This window comes from Candida albicans, chromosome 1 (assembly GCF_000182965.3).
Source record: "Candida albicans SC5314 chromosome 1, complete sequence".
Lineage (NCBI taxonomy): Eukaryota > Fungi > Ascomycota > Pichiomycetes > Serinales > Debaryomycetaceae > Candida > Candida albicans.
This window is the reverse complement of record NC_032089.1, coordinates 2802241-2819703: the sequence shown is the minus strand read 5'-3', so window position 1 is coordinate 2819703 and position 17463 is coordinate 2802241. Positions and strand designations below refer to the sequence as shown.

Below are 17463 nucleotides of genomic sequence, written 5' to 3'. Positions count from 1 at the left end.
TTTACATATTATATACCATGTGAGTTTACAAGTTAAGAACCGAATTATGTATACTGGATAACTCTTCCAAATCATAGTCTACCAATTCTTCAAAACGGTTATTGGTAACGTAATCAAATTTTGGTTTATTTAGTGATAACAAACTGGTACCACTAATTTTATTAATAAATGGACGATTCAATTTGGAAACCTGTTTCTCCAACGACATTCCTAATTTTGTAGTAATGGAATTTATCTCATTTGAATCTTGTGAAATTGACCTTAATGCAACGATTTCCCCATTTACACTTACACCAACAACACAATTATCTTCATCTTCGTCATCATAAATAGAGTCGTTATCCTCATAATATCCTCCAAAATCATTAATAATGGCGTTGTTGTTGTTGTCGTTAATACTTGTATTCGATGTTTGTATCCAATTATTATTCAATTTTGCAGAATATACTCTTGCAATACCTGAAATTTGCAAATTTTTCCTATCCCAATGAAATGGTCGACTATTTTTATCATCATTCATATTGATGATAGTTATATTTGAACGGATTTTATCACCAGCAAAAATCTGTGATTGATAATTAATTTGATTAATAAAGCTTTTTGGTTGAGGATCTTCATTCATGTATGTGATGACCCCCGGTGAAGTTTCAATGAATTGATAAATTGAATCATTGCTGGTAGACACTAATAAAGTTCTCTTTTGTGACGATGGCGACACATAAAGAGATATAATCCGACTAGGTAAAGTTTGAAATAATTTTACTGGAGTAAATCGTTTCTCCAATTCATTATAACTTGTAGAATATAAGTTTCCCTCACTTGTAAATATGATGTTTTGATTGAATTGTAAAATGTTTGTAACAGGCAAATCATGATCAAATGAAGTCAATTCAGTTATTAAAACCCCAGAAAAATTGTCATCAGGACTATTATTATTATTGTGTTCACTATTACTTCGAATCTTTTTCAAATCCAATACTTTCACCACCCCAGTTGTTTTACAACTATTATCGAATGATCTCTTTTCACATCCAATCAAGATTTTTTTGGTGGTCATTGATTTTTTAGATCCATTTCTTTGCACTTCCCAAATACACACTGAAATAGGTATTTCATCATCTTGGAATATGTATGTTTCATTATCACCTCCATTCATATTACTTGTCAAACGATATTTAATATTTGTTTCTCTGTGTGGTACAACTTTGATTGACTTTTTATCAACACACTTGATTCGACTATTGGCATAATTGGAATGATATAAAACCAAAAAAGTAGAAACATGTGGTATATAAATAAGTTTTTTGGCATTATCTGGCATGGATAATTGTCTGATACTAGGTTGACAAAACGATGACACATCAACTAACACTAATCCATTGTCTCTTATCAATGCTAAACTCTTCCATTTGCTGTTATTCTTTGTATTTTTAATCTCCACTGATTGTAGTATTGAACGTTCAAAATTATCGTCGAAATATACTCGTTTTGGATATTCTGATTCGTATTTGTTGAGTAACCATAACTGGTCACTGTAAACAAGTAGTAGTTTTACATCCGAAGTAGGACATAATCTGACACTAGTGGAACCAATTCTGAGAAATTGTTTGCATTGTAAATTATTTTTGACACCGTTTACAATATCAAATTTAAGATAATAACCTTCTTGTGTGCCAATGATGATTTCACTCTCAGTGACAATCATGTCGTGTGGAATGATGAAGCTGAGTTCAGTAATTTCATCATGACTATAGTTGGAAAATTGGATTAAATCATGTGTCTTCAAAATGGTTAATTCTCCGTCTTTAAATAATATAAAATGCAAGTTACCGTCAAATCCACCTATGGCGATTGTTAATTCTTCATCTTTAACTGTACAAGCTTTAAGCATGGATGGTTGGAAATCCAATACTTGTTCACAGGTGAGCTCAAAATACTTAAAAATGTCGGTATCCGTGTCTCCTTCTAGAGTTGGTGACACTTCCGAGAAAACTATCCGATAAATTTTAATCTTGACTTGTTTGTCGGTGTCTTCAACTATCAATATCAAAAAGTCTTGCAACACTTCGCAGAAGACAATTGAAAATTCAACAAATTGACTTATTTTGCGATAAACCAAATCTGATAAAGTAATTGAATTGTTAGTGATTTGAATGATAATACTATCCTGTATTACTGTTGCATAGATTGTCAGATTGTCAGTTATCAAATATGCATCTGATATTTCCACAAATGCATCTTTTGAACTTGCTTGAACTTCCAATAATATTGTCTCAAATGGTAATGAACATAACAAGTAATTAGATTCATTGACCAGTAATTTCCATAAGCCAATGGCTTTACGAAGTTTTTCATAAGTATTGCTTTTCTTAGTAGCGGTGTATCCAAATCGAAATTGGCTCAATTTGCTTTTCCTTCCAATACCACCCACACCCCAAATTTCGTTTCTTAATGGTAGTTTTGAATCTTTTATATGTTTTGAATCAATTATTGAGACATCCACTAGAGGAGCCCAAGGTTTGAAATCATTTAGTAGTTTGGCATTAGTATATGGTATTTTTGACATATTGCTAATGTCAGCTAAAACTTCACTTGAAAACAACCCTGGTATTAAAATATCTTTGCTTGAGCCACCAGTACTTGCATATATCATTCTATAGTTTTCTTTTCTTTTTTCTAAAACAAAATGGGAAATACTATCTGCAACACGTATTATTGGATCACATTTACCAAATGAATTCTCAATTACCTGAATTGAGTATATGGCTCCTGTATCTGTAGATATTAGAACTTCATCAAATTTAGCAATCTCTATTGGTGAGGTGTTTTCTTTTGGGATATGATAGGTGGTTGGGAATGACTTTTGCCAAGGTGCCTCGATCGTTTTAAAATCATAACTTGCAGAAATAATGTCATGAATAGTAACAATAGTTAGTTTTGTTGGTGATACAAATAAAAATGAACAGTTGTTGGTAAGAGGTGCAACAAACACCGGTATTTCGGTGTCGTTTTCCAACGGTAGCACTTCTCGAGAAAAACCTTGCCATACGCCTTCAACATTAGACCATAAAAACAAATTTATAGTCAACCGTCTAGTCTCCGTGAATATCAAAGTAAATAACATGTCTGTTTGTACTGTGGCATTTGGCTCTATAAAACAAGCATCAATAAGAAACCCGTCCATTGGAATATTAATGTGGTTTCTTAATACCGTGCCACCAGTGGAGCTTTGTGTCATGTATAATCTGAATGATCGCGAGCTAGAAAAAGCTACTGTAGAAAGTCCCGAGGGTGACGATTTAAGTAAAGATCCACATGATTCTAACCCAGGTGTAGGTTGATCGCTTCCTGTATCCCACCACTGTATCACAAATGGTTTAAAAATGGAATTTCCTTCACCATTGTCTACATTATGATTGGTTTGAAACTCATAACTGTTGTCTTTATAATATCTGGGCACATAATACAATCGGATAAGGAGCAAGAACCCAGATTTTAATGAAATGAATAAATGATGCTCGTCCTCATTGGTACTTGATTTGACAACACATGATGATCTAATAGCTGACTTTGTAGAAAACTCTATCCCATCAACTACAATAGATGTGTGTTTGACAATTACTTCGACTGTTTTAAACTGTGGTGTTATTTGCTGAGACTGTTCGGGTAATGTGACAGTAGTGTCATTAGACACACCAAATAACAATTGATCATCATCATCGTCGCTATCACCGAAGGCATCTAATTGCGAATCCTCTTCCTGAGGGATAAGGGTCTGAAACTCTTCGTCATTAAATGACTCACTAGATACACCCTTGAATGGTTTATTGATCCGGACTTTAAAGTCAGTTATAATATTAGTGATGATTGGTGAATGTAGTAGGGTCTGCTTGACTAATACTTTCTTCACTTCTTTTTCGGGTTTATTGTCATACAAATCTAGTGATATAAACCGGTACTTTTCATTTTCAATATCCATTTTATCTGTCTCCATAGTTTAGGAGACCAACCAGTATTCTTCGGAAATAAATCAATAGTATTGTTGTTGATATCGCTTCAAAAAAAATGCCATTGAGTAATTTTATTCTTTAAAAAATCATTTTCTGTACTTGATAGCGCGCAAATCATTGTTCGCTTATGTGTGTTACATTTTAATTTGATATTGTTCTTCTTCTTTATCTTCAATTAATATAATCAACTTTTATACCATTATGAAGGGTGTTAAAAAAATTAAAAAATTATACAACTATTATGCTATTGGATTAATTATATCGTTGTTTAGTTTTGTCTCAGGGATGGAATTGTATTCATACTTGAGTGTTCGCCAAACGAGTTTATTTGCAACATTGTATCGTGAACCCACCAAATTCGATATTAATCTATTAAAATCAACCAACTATTTAGGTGCAATAGGTAATTATTAATACCAATAAAGATATACAAGGTTTATTTATCTTATTTTTGATTCTAACTTTTTTTTTTCTTTTCTTGACAGCTGGAAGTGTGATTGGTGGTGAGATATCAGAACATTTTGGATTTATCAGATCAATGGAAAGCTTATCAGTTATATGGATTATAGGTATAATTTTTGCTTTCATTCTGGACACCATAACCATGTTGATTATTGGTAAAATTATTAATGGTATTGCAATTGGAATGGCATTTGTTACGATTCCCATATATCAGTACGAAATCATTCCTGTGCAAAACAGAGGTAGGATTTTATCAATATTTATATTTAGTTGTGCTTTGGGAAATTTGTTCATTTATGTTATCCGTTTGATATCAGAAAGATTTCTTAACGAATCGAAATACTCTAGATTGTTCTGGGCTATTGAAGTGATCCCACTTGTTTTTGCTGCTACATTTATCGCATTCATACCAGAGTCGCCCAAGTGGTTAGCGGCAAATTGTGAATGGACTTCTGCCGCTGATGTTTTAGAACTGATAGAAGTTAAAAACTCTTCTATATTGAAACGTCGCAAAACAAAAGAAGACAGGATCAGATTAGGTGATAAACATTATGTGATTAAAAAGTATTCAACAGGTGTTTGTATCAAGAGTTGCTCAATTAATGGATTATTTGGGAAAAAATATATCAAGGAGGTGTGTAGAGGTATTTTGTTGTTGTTTTTCGTTGATTTCACTTCTACTAGCAAGATTTTGGAGAGTTTGGATTACATTTGTCAGTCATGTCAAATCATGGGTGAAAGTTTGAAAACAGTTACGATTTTCCTGCTATTGATGCGAGTTTTGTTTGCAACTGCGCCAATTTTAATAATTGATATGATGAGAAGAAAGGATGTCCTTGTTTTTGGTATGTTTTTGACAACGATTGTCATCATTAGCTATATGATTTTATTTCTTGGGTTTTCTATACCTATTCCTAAAAGCGAACAGCCAAGTTTGGATTGGGCTATGAGAGTTGTTTTCTACCCAGAAAAGGCGTCTGTGGTGTTAGCATTAACAGTGTTTCTAGATGTTGTTTACTATTCAATGCTAGTACCAACGTGTTGGTTGTACATTATAGAAACTTTTTCAACCAGTTCGAGAATAAAAGGCTGGGTTGTGATCATGAGTTTGCATTGGTTATTTGAAGCATGTACTTCTTTGTCTTTTTCATTTTTAATGGAGGAACTCAATGGTTGGTTATTTTTAATTATTTCATTTATATGTTTGGGTGGGTTGTTTTTCACAACACAATTAGAAGAAACAAAGGGTAAATTTGAATTTGATCCCGAGTTCATTATGAAGGAGAGCCAATATGAGCTTAGTGACGACAAAACGCTATCTGCACAACCAGCCAACTTGAAATGTTTTGATGAAAGCTCATCTTCTAATTATGTCAGTTCAAGGGGAAGCAAAAATATTAGAGATTTAACTGTACCCCAAGATTCAAATATAAAAGGTAAACCTTTCAATTCCTTCAAAAAAAGTGTCAAAGAAAGCAATATTAGTAAACCAATTATGAATCCTTGGGAAACCCCATATGGTAGCATGGAGAGTTTTCTTAATAATGAAAAATTGAATCAACAACCAGCAAATGCTTCTAATGGCAATGTTACTGTAACCAAAAAATTAGCTGATGCTTATAACCGATTGTGAAACTCACTGATTGTATATATCCTCTATAATATAGCTAGATAGTGCTAATGTCTAAAACAGATTAATTCCAACACTTCAATGCTTGAGAACAAATTATCGTGTACCTTTTACAAAGTTTTTTATTGAATTGTCGGAAGTAAAAATGTGTTGAATCCAAATTAGAGAAGGGGAAAAATACAAACACAGTGTTTGTTCTAGTTACAACAACAACTACACTATTTTAATATGTCTCAACCATATACCAAGCTAAAGGACTCTCAAGTATGTTATTGCAAATGTATCTTGTCTAATTGCAAGGAAAAAGTAGCAATAAATTGAAATTGAGAAAATACTAACATGATTTGATTTTAGGGTGATTTATTAGGTGACGATTACATTCAACCAGATGGTATGTATCCTTAAATGCAACAATTAATTGCATGGGGTTTAAGTTTCAATTTTAGATAAACTTCTTACTAACATATTTGATAGAAACGCCAATAGATTCCACAAACACATTTGAGTCCTCTACAAACCAACAACAGCAACAACCGTTGCAACCACAATCTTCAAGTAATGCTCAACAGTCCACAAAATCACATATATTTCAAATAAATTTCTATCGTTCATTTTTCGATTTAGATAGTGATGTATTTTATGTCAAATTGCAAAAGGCATTAAATCCATTCTCACAAGCAAATGAAGGTGATGATCAAAGACAATATCCCCATGAATTATATGGATTTGTTTGGATTACAGGGACATTGATTTTTCTCATGTTTGTGAGTTCAACGGGGTCAAATCTTTTGAATCAATGGCTACGTGGTGATGATACATCTAAACCGTACTCTTATGATTTCAGTTTATTAATCAAATCAATTTCTTTATTTTATGGATATAATTTCATTGTTCCATTTTTGTTATGGGCAATAACAACGTATTATAACAAATTTCCTCATCCTATTGATTTAGTGAAAACCGTCTCGATATATGGATACACCAATGTATTATGGGTGCCAATAACCATTATTAATCTACTCATAGTTTTCATAAATAGTGATATTTTGAAATGGGTCTTTGTTGGTGTTTTTGGTGCTATCACTGGATTCAGTAATTTGAATAAAATCAGCCCTATAGTAAAGAAGAATTGCTTGATTCTTAATGAATCAGGTAAATTGTATTATATTATACTTGGTTTGTTGGCAGTGGTACATTTATCATTTACCGTAGTGGTTAAGATTAGTTTTTTCTCTTAAAGATAGTGAAATATATATTGAATTGACTTTTTTATACAAAGAGCAGAGAATGGTGATAATAGTATATACTTCTAGCAAGCTAAAATACTTTGTAGATGTGAGTCAGGTAAATTTTTTTCAATCACTATAACAGCCATGCGATGGTTACGAAAAAAAGAATTGATTATGCAAGGCACAAACCACCACCCTCTTACAAAAAGATTTTATAATAACAAGAATATTTTATTGATATATATATATAAATAAATATATAAATTAAACAGAACTCATAACTTCATAAAGATATTAATATTAATTCATTGAACAAATTATCTTTTTTTCTATAATTTTAAACCAAAATACAAATTAACCCAAGCAAAACAATTTTATAAGCGACGAAACACTCGATATCTATTTTCTAATGGCAAATCCAAAGATTTCACCCAAGAATGAACCTTCAAATTTACTTTCGTATTTGATAGAATTATTTCTAATTTCTTGCATTATTTGTTGTTCTTTTTGAGCAGCAGTCAATTTAATTGGTTGTTGTTGTGGTTGTGAAATAGAAGCAGCCATTTTATTTAGATAGTATTATTATTGTTGTGATGTGATGTGATTAAAATGTAGAATATTCTATGTGAATAAAGCAAATATGATAATCAGTAATTGATAAGTGATTAAAATAAAAAAAACTTTAGAACATAAATTGGAAATTCAAATGGTTATTTATATTCTTCAAAATTATCCACTTGAAAGTGAAAGTGAAAAAAAAAAAACTTTTCATGTCTAAAACAATTACTCATAATTTTATGCCTTCGGATTAATGGATCGGAGGGGAGGAGAGCCGTTTTCCTGCATAGTATTATGCAGCCTGGTTCAGTTCCATTCACGCGTGTAAACTCCGTTGCTGGGTCGCTGGCGTGCAGCCATTGTTGTTTTTATTATCAACTAAAGCGAATGAGAGAGTGTGACAAAAATTTGCGCGCAAGGTTTTTCCGATTGGCGAGTACTCTCATATTACTAAAACGAGTAAATACCGCTATAACTCCATTGCAAAAAAGTTGGAGTTCCTTTCTTCCTTTACACTAAAGATACAGCCCATCATGGAACGATATTTTCCGATAAATGTCTAAAAATAAATAAATGATTTTCCTCTTGTCCTTATAGAGTGTCATTTACATTAGTAGAGCATAATAGCAAGTATTGTTTAAAAAATTGAAATTCTGCTTGAGCTTTAATTCTCCACTTTTCCAAAATCCTTTGCTAGTAGTTCAACCTCCTTACTATTCGGTGTGTTGCTCTGCAGTATGCATAATACCGCTATCTACTCTTTACTGCCCATTGAGTTATGTTGTTCGCAGTTAAGAAAGTTGGTCATCATCAACAACAACAGCTTGTTAGAAAAAGAAATTCACCAGCAAAAAAAATACCGCAAATTGAAATGCGAGAATTTCGAATTTACTCGGAACAGCGGAAGTTGTAGACTATGTACTCTTTCTCTTCGCTGTACCATTCTTTTGAATTGTGGCTGATACTTGTTATATTCAACTGATCTTAAAACAAAAATTAAAGAAAGAAATCGTAGTCTTTTCAGGATTAATATTTGGTCACGTGATTATGTTGTTGTCATCAACTTTACTTTCTTTAGTTCGATAAACCTTCTGTTTGAACATTTAATGAAGTGTAATAATAGTGGATTGTTCTAGTATGTGGGGATAAGTATTTATCATGACGAATCAAACAAACTAGCATTTGACTGCGTTTCTTTTTTTCTTAAAAATTTAGCAACAATTGTTTGAGAAAAAGATTTGCTATAATATTCTTTACTAACTTAACTTCTGATGTGACCAGAAATATCACTATTGGGGAAGCTAAGCACAGAAACATAAATCTGATATATACAAGCAAACTCCAGAATTTTGTCGATACATCTCATACACCAAAATCCGAGACTTCTGATAACAAAAAATGTGGAGAATGTAAACAAAACCTTATCTCCTCCATCTTTATTTTCTGGCCACAAATGATCAATCGGCATTTAGCTAAACGAACAGTACTGGGGTTATACTGTTTCAACTATCTGAATAATCAGACTGTGCTTTTGCACCCACAATTGGTCAAAACATAATCTTCTAACAATTGCTACATCCAGCATGAATAGTCAACAGTTTAAGTGCATATGCCAAACTTACTACAGAATTGAATTGACTTGTTTTTGTAATATTATTTAGCTTATCATTTTTGCCAAATAATCCTTCATCCGTAAAAAAGAGAATACCTGCTAAGTAGATAAGAGCATAACTTGACTCAAATATATATTAAAGTATTTACTTTGTAATTCTATTTATTGATTCATAAAGAATTTCTAACACTTTATTAATTCCATTCCGGAATATCAAAATCTAGTACCATCAAACAATAACACTGCTATCAATTACCCACCTCCACCACAACCACCACCTCCACCACCACAGCCACCTCCACCTCCGCAGCCACCGCCACTACTACTACCACCTCCACAGCCACCACCGCCACTACTGCTACCACAACCACCACCACTACTGCCACCGCAGCTTCCACCAGTACTATTACCTTGTCCATCTCTACTACCACCCGTACATAAACCACCACAATTACCATAGGAACTCGAAGCATTGACAATAGAACAGCAGAGAGTATTAGCATACAATGCATACATCCCTGAATCTACTGGAACGCCAGGTAATATAACAAACAAGGAAGAATTAGGAAGGTAATAATAATGGGAATTGTTCCTATCTTTTTCCAACGAAGATGCAGTAATTGATTTTCTTCTTTTCATTTGTGCTTGTGATGTTGGCAATTTAATAGAATTATGGGTACTGATATGTGAAAACCCTTCATCTTTACTGAATAATGGATTCTTAACAATCGTTTTCTCCTCTAATCTCATTTGTTTACTACCAGATTTCATCCAAAATGAGAATTTGTTGGTGGTGGCAGATCGACGCATAATACAAGAATGACAATAGCAAATTGAATACTCTTGATTGAACAACTTGCGATACAATTTGCGAGTAAACTCATAACCATCGTCTAATTTATTTTCATCGACAGTATCATCATGGTCAATCCCCGTATGACACGGTGATTCCAAACAGTCTTTGAAATAGCCATAATTCCATAATTGATGAGTGTGCCACATAAGATCGATATCCAAAGTAGGAACAAGCATTTGTTTCAAGTCACTAGATGTCAACATGTGGAAAAAATTTCCATACCTCGTTAAAGATTCTGATAATGTTTGATAAATGAATGGTGAATGTAGCCAATTGAGCGTTGTATTCATTTTTTCAACAAATCGTTCTTGTCGTAACACACACCCCACCAAATCTTCACCAATTTCAATACCCCCACGAACTGTAAAATAAATCAAATTGAATTGAAGATAACTTCTTAACAAAAGATTTTTAAGTCTCTTTTCTTCATCGGGTAATGATGAAACCAGTTTGATCAAATTTACCAACAGCATTTCCTTATACAAGTTAAGCTGCAAGTTATTCCATCTATTTTTCACATAAGATTTAACACTGGAACTGGCAAGGTAAGGACTACGTCTAATAGAAATTACCCTTGAAATGATTGAAGAAAAATACTTATACGCATGTGACAACTCAGTATCACCATGAACATCATGGTATAATTGAAGTTTTCTCAATTGGTCATGATTCCAAACTGGCGTAAGCAAGCAAATGCATTCTACCTGGAAATGTGGGTTGTTTCTGATTTGCTCGTCAATGTCTTCTATCGAATATGCTTCAAATCCTGGATCAGCAAATCCAGTTTCCAGTGTTGTCGTTAGTGGCACCAGTTGAAACGTTAATGGTTTTTGACATCGTGGACAATAAATGTTGACTTGCTTATCAGTAATCCTAACAGCTAGCAAGTCGTCAATAGGATCAAAAATTAAATCATTGGGATCATTGATGAAAGATTGCAACAAACTTGAATAGTTTTCTCGATAAATCTCTGGTACATTAAATTCAAAAGTAGTATTGTTAATACAGCCATGGATTCTATCCAACGGTAATGGATATTTGGCAAACACAATAAAATCAGTTCTGGTAAATGAATCGTAAAAGGTTTTTGGATTTAATAAAAATGCGTGCCATACCATAATCACATCCAAAGGAGGCATGATTTGACTCATCATACTTTCAAATTTGTTATTTTTTGCAAGGTTGTGAAAAGTGTGTTCTCTGACAACAGTCGACACTGTATCACAAGAATACTTCCTCAATGCCGAAACAAATATAATAAATCGTCTAACTGCATTGGTAAGAAACACTTGCCAGTATTTGTGTTGAGCCGGTTCAAGGTCTTTGATTACTTTGGAAGTACCAAGAACTTTTGCCTTCAATGCACCAAAAGCTTTCAATAATTTCAAATGGGCTACAACATCAGCAATTGTTGGTAAACCTTTGGAGTTGATGTCAGTGATTTTGTCTCGTTGAATTGAAGGGTATTCCTTTTGAGTAGAATAATTATAACTTTGAAAAGCAGCGGGATCAGATTGCTCAAGAATAGCAATAAAATCTAATACCTGATTATATCTAGGTGGATCCATGCTTATATCAATCTCGTTGAGAGTGCTAGTTCGATAATGAAAAGTGAAACTCCCATGAAAAAGATGTTATCAATCCAACATTTATAATACAATCCTGAACCAAAATAAAACATCAGTTCTTGGCTTGGCATTCTGGGAAAACTTACTTTAGTTGAAGATCATTTTTGTCTAAAGTTTATTCTTTGCTAGTGATGGGTAGTTTATAGTTTATGCTTATATAAGCAATGAAGTTCGTATGTGAATGAGGGGGGTTCAATTGTATAAAAGATTAATTCTTTGACTTGTGATTTGGTTTTTTTTTTCGATTTACGAAGTTTTTGATTTTATTGATTAGGTAACCTTAATGCTACCACGTGTACAAGAAACCAAGCAATTCAAGTATTTCCCATCAATTTTACTCAACAACGATAATCTTTCTGAGGTGATTGAACCTATTATGTAATGAAGTGTTTGCGACTACAGCCAATTGTGGCAGTTGTATAAGAAACTTATTTCTTAACTGGATATTTTTTTTTCTGGATTATTGGTGGTCCAGCATGTTTACGGCCAGACCCTATCTTAGCAACCACAAATTGATTAAGAACTGAGAGGATGAACTTACAATCCTATGTAGTAGTTCCAAAATTGACAATAACAATTTAAACATTTATTCATAGGTGCTATGTAAACATAAAAACCAATCTTTGTATAACAACTAGTCAAATCACTTTTTACTTCTTGTACGACGTGGTTTGTTGATTATATTGCTGGTACTAATACCTTCCAGCATCTTTTTTGATGTTTTGGGCTTTGTAATCTTTTTGGTTTGCTTTTGCTTTGGAGTCTGCTTTTGCTTCTTTGTTGAATTTGGTTTTTGCTTTTGTTTTGCAACTGGTTTTTGATTCAGATTTTCTTCTTCTTTCTTAGGATTTGCTTGTTCTTTCTCTGCTTTCCATTCTTCCCTTAATTGATCTAAAGTTTTAAACACAGGTCCAGTTCTGTAATTTTCTTCTAAATCATCTTCCCAAMCCAATTTCCGACTCACTGCTTTCCAGATCTGTTTGAACATAATTCTGTAAACTAGAGGTTGCCACAACATACCATTTTTTATCATTATATATTTCAGGAATTGTATCAATTTCATCAATCATTAATGGTGACAATTTCAACATTTTATCAACATCAAAATCAATTAATCCACAGTCTTTCCAAGCTTGAACCAATTTTTCTCTGGTCATTTCCAATTTTCTAACTTGATCATATCGAGATAAGAACAATTTTTGTTTGAGAGGTGTAGGAGAACGTAAAAAAGTCTTCAATCCTTTCAATTTTGTTTGATATAGAGGTAAAACTGGACCCAACTCTCCCAAATGAAATGGGGGTAACAATGTTGTACAATTTCTGGGTAAAAACAATGGAATAACACCTTTTTCTTTGCATTTGCTAGTAAATGGCACTTCATGAATATAGTCATTATTATTCCTTAATAATAAGATTGCGTGGGATATATTATTTTCGTTTAAAAAGGGGAAAAATATATCACACAACCAGGAGCTCACTAATCGATCATCCATCCGTCCATTTGGTGTAGATGAATAGTACCAATTGGGTAAGTCATCACTCAAAATTTTTTTTCCAGAAGTCCGACCTTTAAATACAAACAATGGTGGTAATATCAAGGTACCCATGAGATTTGCGACTTCAATCACTGTACATGTATCTCTACCTTCTGGAGACTTGACATAGCCTCTAGTGTCTGCGTATGCTTGGGTAATTTTAGGCTTTTCGGCCTTTCCCATAGCATACGTGATTTGATTTAAATAAAAGACACTTTTTGTTTCAATTTTCTTTTCTTCGACAATCACCGCAATTTCGTTAAAAAATGAATTGATTTTGCATTGAGCAGTATATTCAGTAGTTTCTCTTGAGTACATTTTTTTGTTAAAGATGCAAACTTCTGGATGTCTAGTTTTGAAATCTTGAAACCAGCGACGACGGTATTCTTTCCAAGTACTTTTACCTATGATTAACAATTCCTTTGCATGTTCGATAACTTCTTCACAAGTTGCTGGATCGTTCATATCTTCTTGGGCAAGAATCCATTCAACGATTTCTTTCTCCACAGTTGGGCTAAATATATGCCACTTGGAATTGACTAATTTATCTGGTGATCTATTGGTAATTTCCAAAAGTAACCAATCTAAACAGACATTAAAATTGCAAGCTGCTTCCTGAAGACTAGCAACTTTACCTGATTTTACATCGTCAATGGCCAGCTTAACGGCAGGCATATATGACATTGGAGGTGAAATTCGATTTGCGGACATGTTGTTGTTACAATGGCGTTAATTAAAGAAACCAAAAAAGAAAAAAAGAGCAATACCACACAAAAGAGAGAAAACAGATCTAAATACTATTAGCTTCCAATTAGCGCTTTCAAATGTTAACTAAATTTTCGTTTAATGCAGTCATTACAATAATTGAATCGAATATGTATACATGAATGACTCTGGTATAATTTCGGTATTCATAATTGAAAAGTCAGGCAATGAAAAACTCATATTTAATGATTGCTATTGATTTGCTTGTTGTTGTCTACATTTATCTCTGGGTGTCTGTTTTATTTTTTTGGGTTCGCTCTATATATTAGAATAATGTGGGGCAGAATTGGGGGGGGGGGGAAGAACTGTCTGTACCCAGAGACTACAAAAACCATTTTCGCGTTCTGTAAACATTCACCACCAGTCATTCCACCTTCTGTTTTCTTCTTTTACTCTACAAAATCATTAATGATGCAATATACACCAGAAGATAGGCAAAAAGCTATTGATGAATATATATCCAATTCGGGTTTGCTGTATCGGCAGTTGAGTGAAAAATACCATGTTCCAGTTACTACAATTAGAGATGGTGTTCATGGAGCTAAACAACCAGCAATTTGTCATGAAAATCAACAATGCTTAACCAATGATCAAGAAGAAATACTTGCTGATTGGATTATAGAGCTCATTGAGCAAGATGAGCCACCTACTCACCAATTAATATTGGAAACAGCTAAAGATCTTGCTAGGTGCACCGAAAGAGATCCTCCCACAAATGTGGAGTGGGTTCGAAGATTCTTAAAACGCACTAAACTTGATTGTTTCGAGAATGTTCAACTTCGTGTCTTTGCTAAGAGAAGGGCCATTGAAGAAGAAGTAATTTGTGATTGGTTTGATCTTTTTAAGAAAATTTGTGAGAAACGGGGAATAAAAAGAGAAAACATTTACAGTTTTGATGAAATCAGTATTCAAATAGGGAGAAATACCAATGAATATGTCAATTTTGCTAATGACAAGAAACGGAATTCTGTAACCGAGAATTGCAACAAGGAAATGGCTACGGTAATTGAAGCAGTTAGTGCTAATGGAGTTAGTATTCGACCGGTTGTTATTTTCAAAAGTGAATATCGTATGACCAACAGGGTTCTTTCAAATCAGCGACCAAAATGGTTTTATACAAATTCTAATAGTGGATGGACAAGTAATTATATTGCTCTTGCTTGGCTCAAGGAGGTATTTATTCCCCAGACACAACCAGATAATCCTGATGAAATCAGATTGTTAATATGTGATGGAAACAGCTCACACGCTGATGACTTATTTATGAAAACATGTATCGAAAATAAAATTAATGCCCTTTATCTTCCTACTTATTCTTCATATCTTACAAAACTGATGGGTCTCATATGTTTTGACAAACTAAAGAAAACATACAAAAAATTGGTCAGTGATCAACAACAAAAGAATGGAATATATGAGATAACAAAAGATGAGTTTCTCAAGATTTACGAAATGGCCAGAAATTATGAGATGTCAAAACAAAATATTGAAAGTGCTTGGGAAGTAGCAGGGTTATTTCCATTCTGTCCAAATAAAGTTTTAAAATCTTCCTCGACTATTGACAAGGAAAATTCTGAAGAAAATGCAATAGAAGGGAAATCAAGAGTATCCACAGATGCTAATGTAAGTCCAAGAAGAAAATTTATGAGACAATTTAATTTATCACCAAGCAAATATCAAAGTCCTCGTTATAAAAACAAAAAAATGATAGGCTATAATGATGCTTACAAGGTTATTAAAGGTCTCGTAACACAACTTGAAACGAAAAATAAAAAAATCAAGCAACTTCGATTAGAATTACACCATGGCGTTGATATTGATATTGATAATTAAATGGTTCAAGACCCTATAGTGGCCATTTCAGCCTGTTCTTGTATATTCAAATAGTGCTTAATTCGTAAAATATACATCATTTGGATATCAACTCAAAGGTATTCTGCGATTCTATTTACACAGAACTTTGGGATATCTTTTTCTTTAACAACTATCTTACTTTACGGTTTATTCGTACAATTGTTAAATTCATTCGAGAAATTCCTTCTTATTATCAGTTTTCTCCTAATTATGTTCGAGTTTGTAAGAAACGTTTATACTTTTCTTATCATTTGCCCTATCTTCACGCTTACCTAATCAATAAAATCAAAAAACTTCGTAAAACAAAAAAAAAGCGACCAAATTGTGAGAATCAAAAGAATTAATCTTTCATACAATTGAACCCCCCTCATTCACATACGAACTTCATTGCTTATATAAGCATAAACTATAAACTACCCATCACTAGCAAAGAATAAACTTTAGACAAAAATGATCTTCAACTAAAGTAAGTTTTCCCAGAATGCCAAGCCAAGAACTGATGTTTTATTTTGGTTCAGGATTGTATTATAAATGTTGGATTGATAACATCTTTTTCATGGGAGTTTCACTTTTCATTATCGAACTAGCACTCTCAACGAGATTGATATAAGCATGGATCCACCTAGATATAATCAGGTATTAGATTTTATTGCTATTCTTGAGCAATCTGATCCCGCTGCTTTTCAAAGTTATAATTATTCTACTCAAAAGGAATACCCTTCAATTCAACGAGACAAAATCACTGACATCAACTCCAAAGGTTTACCAACAATTGCTGATGTTGTAGCCCATTTGAAATTATTGAAAGCTTTTGGTGCATTGAAGGCAAAAGTTCTTGGTACTTCCAAAGTAATCAAAGACCTTGAACCGGCTCAACACAAATACTGGCAAGTGTTTCTTACCAATGCAGTTAGACGATTTATTATATTTGTTTCGGCATTGAGGAAGTATTCTTGTGATACAGTGTCGACTGTTGTCAGAGAAGATACTTTTTTTAAGGTCATAAAGAATAAAAAGTTCGAAAGTATGATGAGTCAGATCATGCCTCCTTTGGATGTGATTATGGTATGGCACGCATTTTTATTGAATCCAAAAACCTTTTACGATTCATTTACCAGAACTGATTTTATTGTGTTTGCCAARTATCCATTACCGTTGGATAGAATCCATGGCTGTATTGACAATACTACTTTTGAATTTAATGTACCAGAGATTTATCGAGAAAACTATTCAAAGTTTGTTGCAATCTTTCACCAATGATCCTAATGATTTGATTTTTGATCCCATTGACGACTTACTGGCTGTTAGGATTACTGATAAGCAA

At 33.1% G+C, this 17463-nt stretch overlaps 8 protein-coding genes across 8 annotated transcripts; 5 read left to right on the top strand and 3 right to left on the bottom strand. All coding sequences in view use genetic code 12, as the record gives it.

The window, feature by feature from the left end:
• Nucleotides 1-25: 25 nt before the first annotated feature.
• Nucleotides 26-3979, bottom strand: CAALFM_C112950WA (uncharacterized protein; the record flags this gene model as incomplete). Its single annotated transcript, XM_717042.2, has 1 exon — nucleotides 26-3979. One exon carries the CDS (start codon nucleotides 3977-3979, stop codon nucleotides 26-28), a length of 3954 nt encoding a protein of 1317 aa, XP_722135.2.
• A 232-nt stretch (nucleotides 3980-4211) lies between these two features.
• Nucleotides 4212-4424, top strand: CAALFM_C112940CA (uncharacterized protein; the record flags this gene model as incomplete). Its single annotated transcript, XM_019475173.1, has 1 exon — nucleotides 4212-4424. The coding sequence occupies one exon, from the start codon at nucleotides 4212-4214 to the stop codon at nucleotides 4422-4424; it is 213 nt and encodes a 70-aa protein (XP_019330718.1).
• Nucleotides 4425-4548: 124 nt separating this feature from the next.
• CAALFM_C112930CA (uncharacterized protein) lies at nucleotides 4549-6105 on the top strand (the record flags this gene model as incomplete). Its single annotated transcript, XM_717041.1, has 1 exon — nucleotides 4549-6105. One exon carries the CDS (start codon nucleotides 4549-4551, stop codon nucleotides 6103-6105), a length of 1557 nt encoding a protein of 518 aa, XP_722134.1.
• A 225-nt stretch (nucleotides 6106-6330) lies between these two features.
• Nucleotides 6331-7340, top strand: CAALFM_C112920CA (uncharacterized protein; the record flags this gene model as incomplete). The annotated part of the gene is made up of 3 exons (XM_019475172.1): nucleotides 6331-6366; nucleotides 6457-6493; nucleotides 6577-7340. 3 exons carry the CDS (start codon nucleotides 6331-6333, stop codon nucleotides 7338-7340), a joined length of 837 nt encoding a protein of 278 aa, XP_019330717.1.
• A 390-nt stretch (nucleotides 7341-7730) lies between these two features.
• CAALFM_C112910WA (uncharacterized protein) lies at nucleotides 7731-7895 on the bottom strand (the record flags this gene model as incomplete). Its single annotated transcript, XM_019475171.1, has 1 exon — nucleotides 7731-7895. The coding sequence occupies one exon, from the start codon at nucleotides 7893-7895 to the stop codon at nucleotides 7731-7733; it is 165 nt and encodes a 54-aa protein (XP_019330716.1).
• Nucleotides 7896-9753: 1858 nt separating this feature from the next.
• CAALFM_C112900WA (uncharacterized protein) lies at nucleotides 9754-11925 on the bottom strand (the record flags this gene model as incomplete). The annotated part of the gene is made up of 1 exon (XM_717039.2): nucleotides 9754-11925. One exon carries the CDS (start codon nucleotides 11923-11925, stop codon nucleotides 9754-9756), a length of 2172 nt encoding a protein of 723 aa, XP_722132.2.
• A 2633-nt stretch (nucleotides 11926-14558) lies between these two features.
• On the top strand, nucleotides 14559-16118 carry CAALFM_C112880CA (uncharacterized protein; the record flags this gene model as incomplete). The annotated part of the gene is made up of 1 exon (XM_717036.1): nucleotides 14559-16118. One exon carries the CDS (start codon nucleotides 14559-14561, stop codon nucleotides 16116-16118), a length of 1560 nt encoding a protein of 519 aa, XP_722129.1.
• Nucleotides 16119-16751: 633 nt separating this feature from the next.
• On the top strand, nucleotides 16752-17399 carry CAALFM_C112870CA (uncharacterized protein; the record flags this gene model as incomplete). The annotated part of the gene is made up of 1 exon (XM_717035.2): nucleotides 16752-17399. One exon carries the CDS (start codon nucleotides 16752-16754, stop codon nucleotides 17397-17399), a length of 648 nt encoding a protein of 215 aa, XP_722128.2.
• Between the last annotated feature and the right edge of the window lie 64 nt (nucleotides 17400-17463).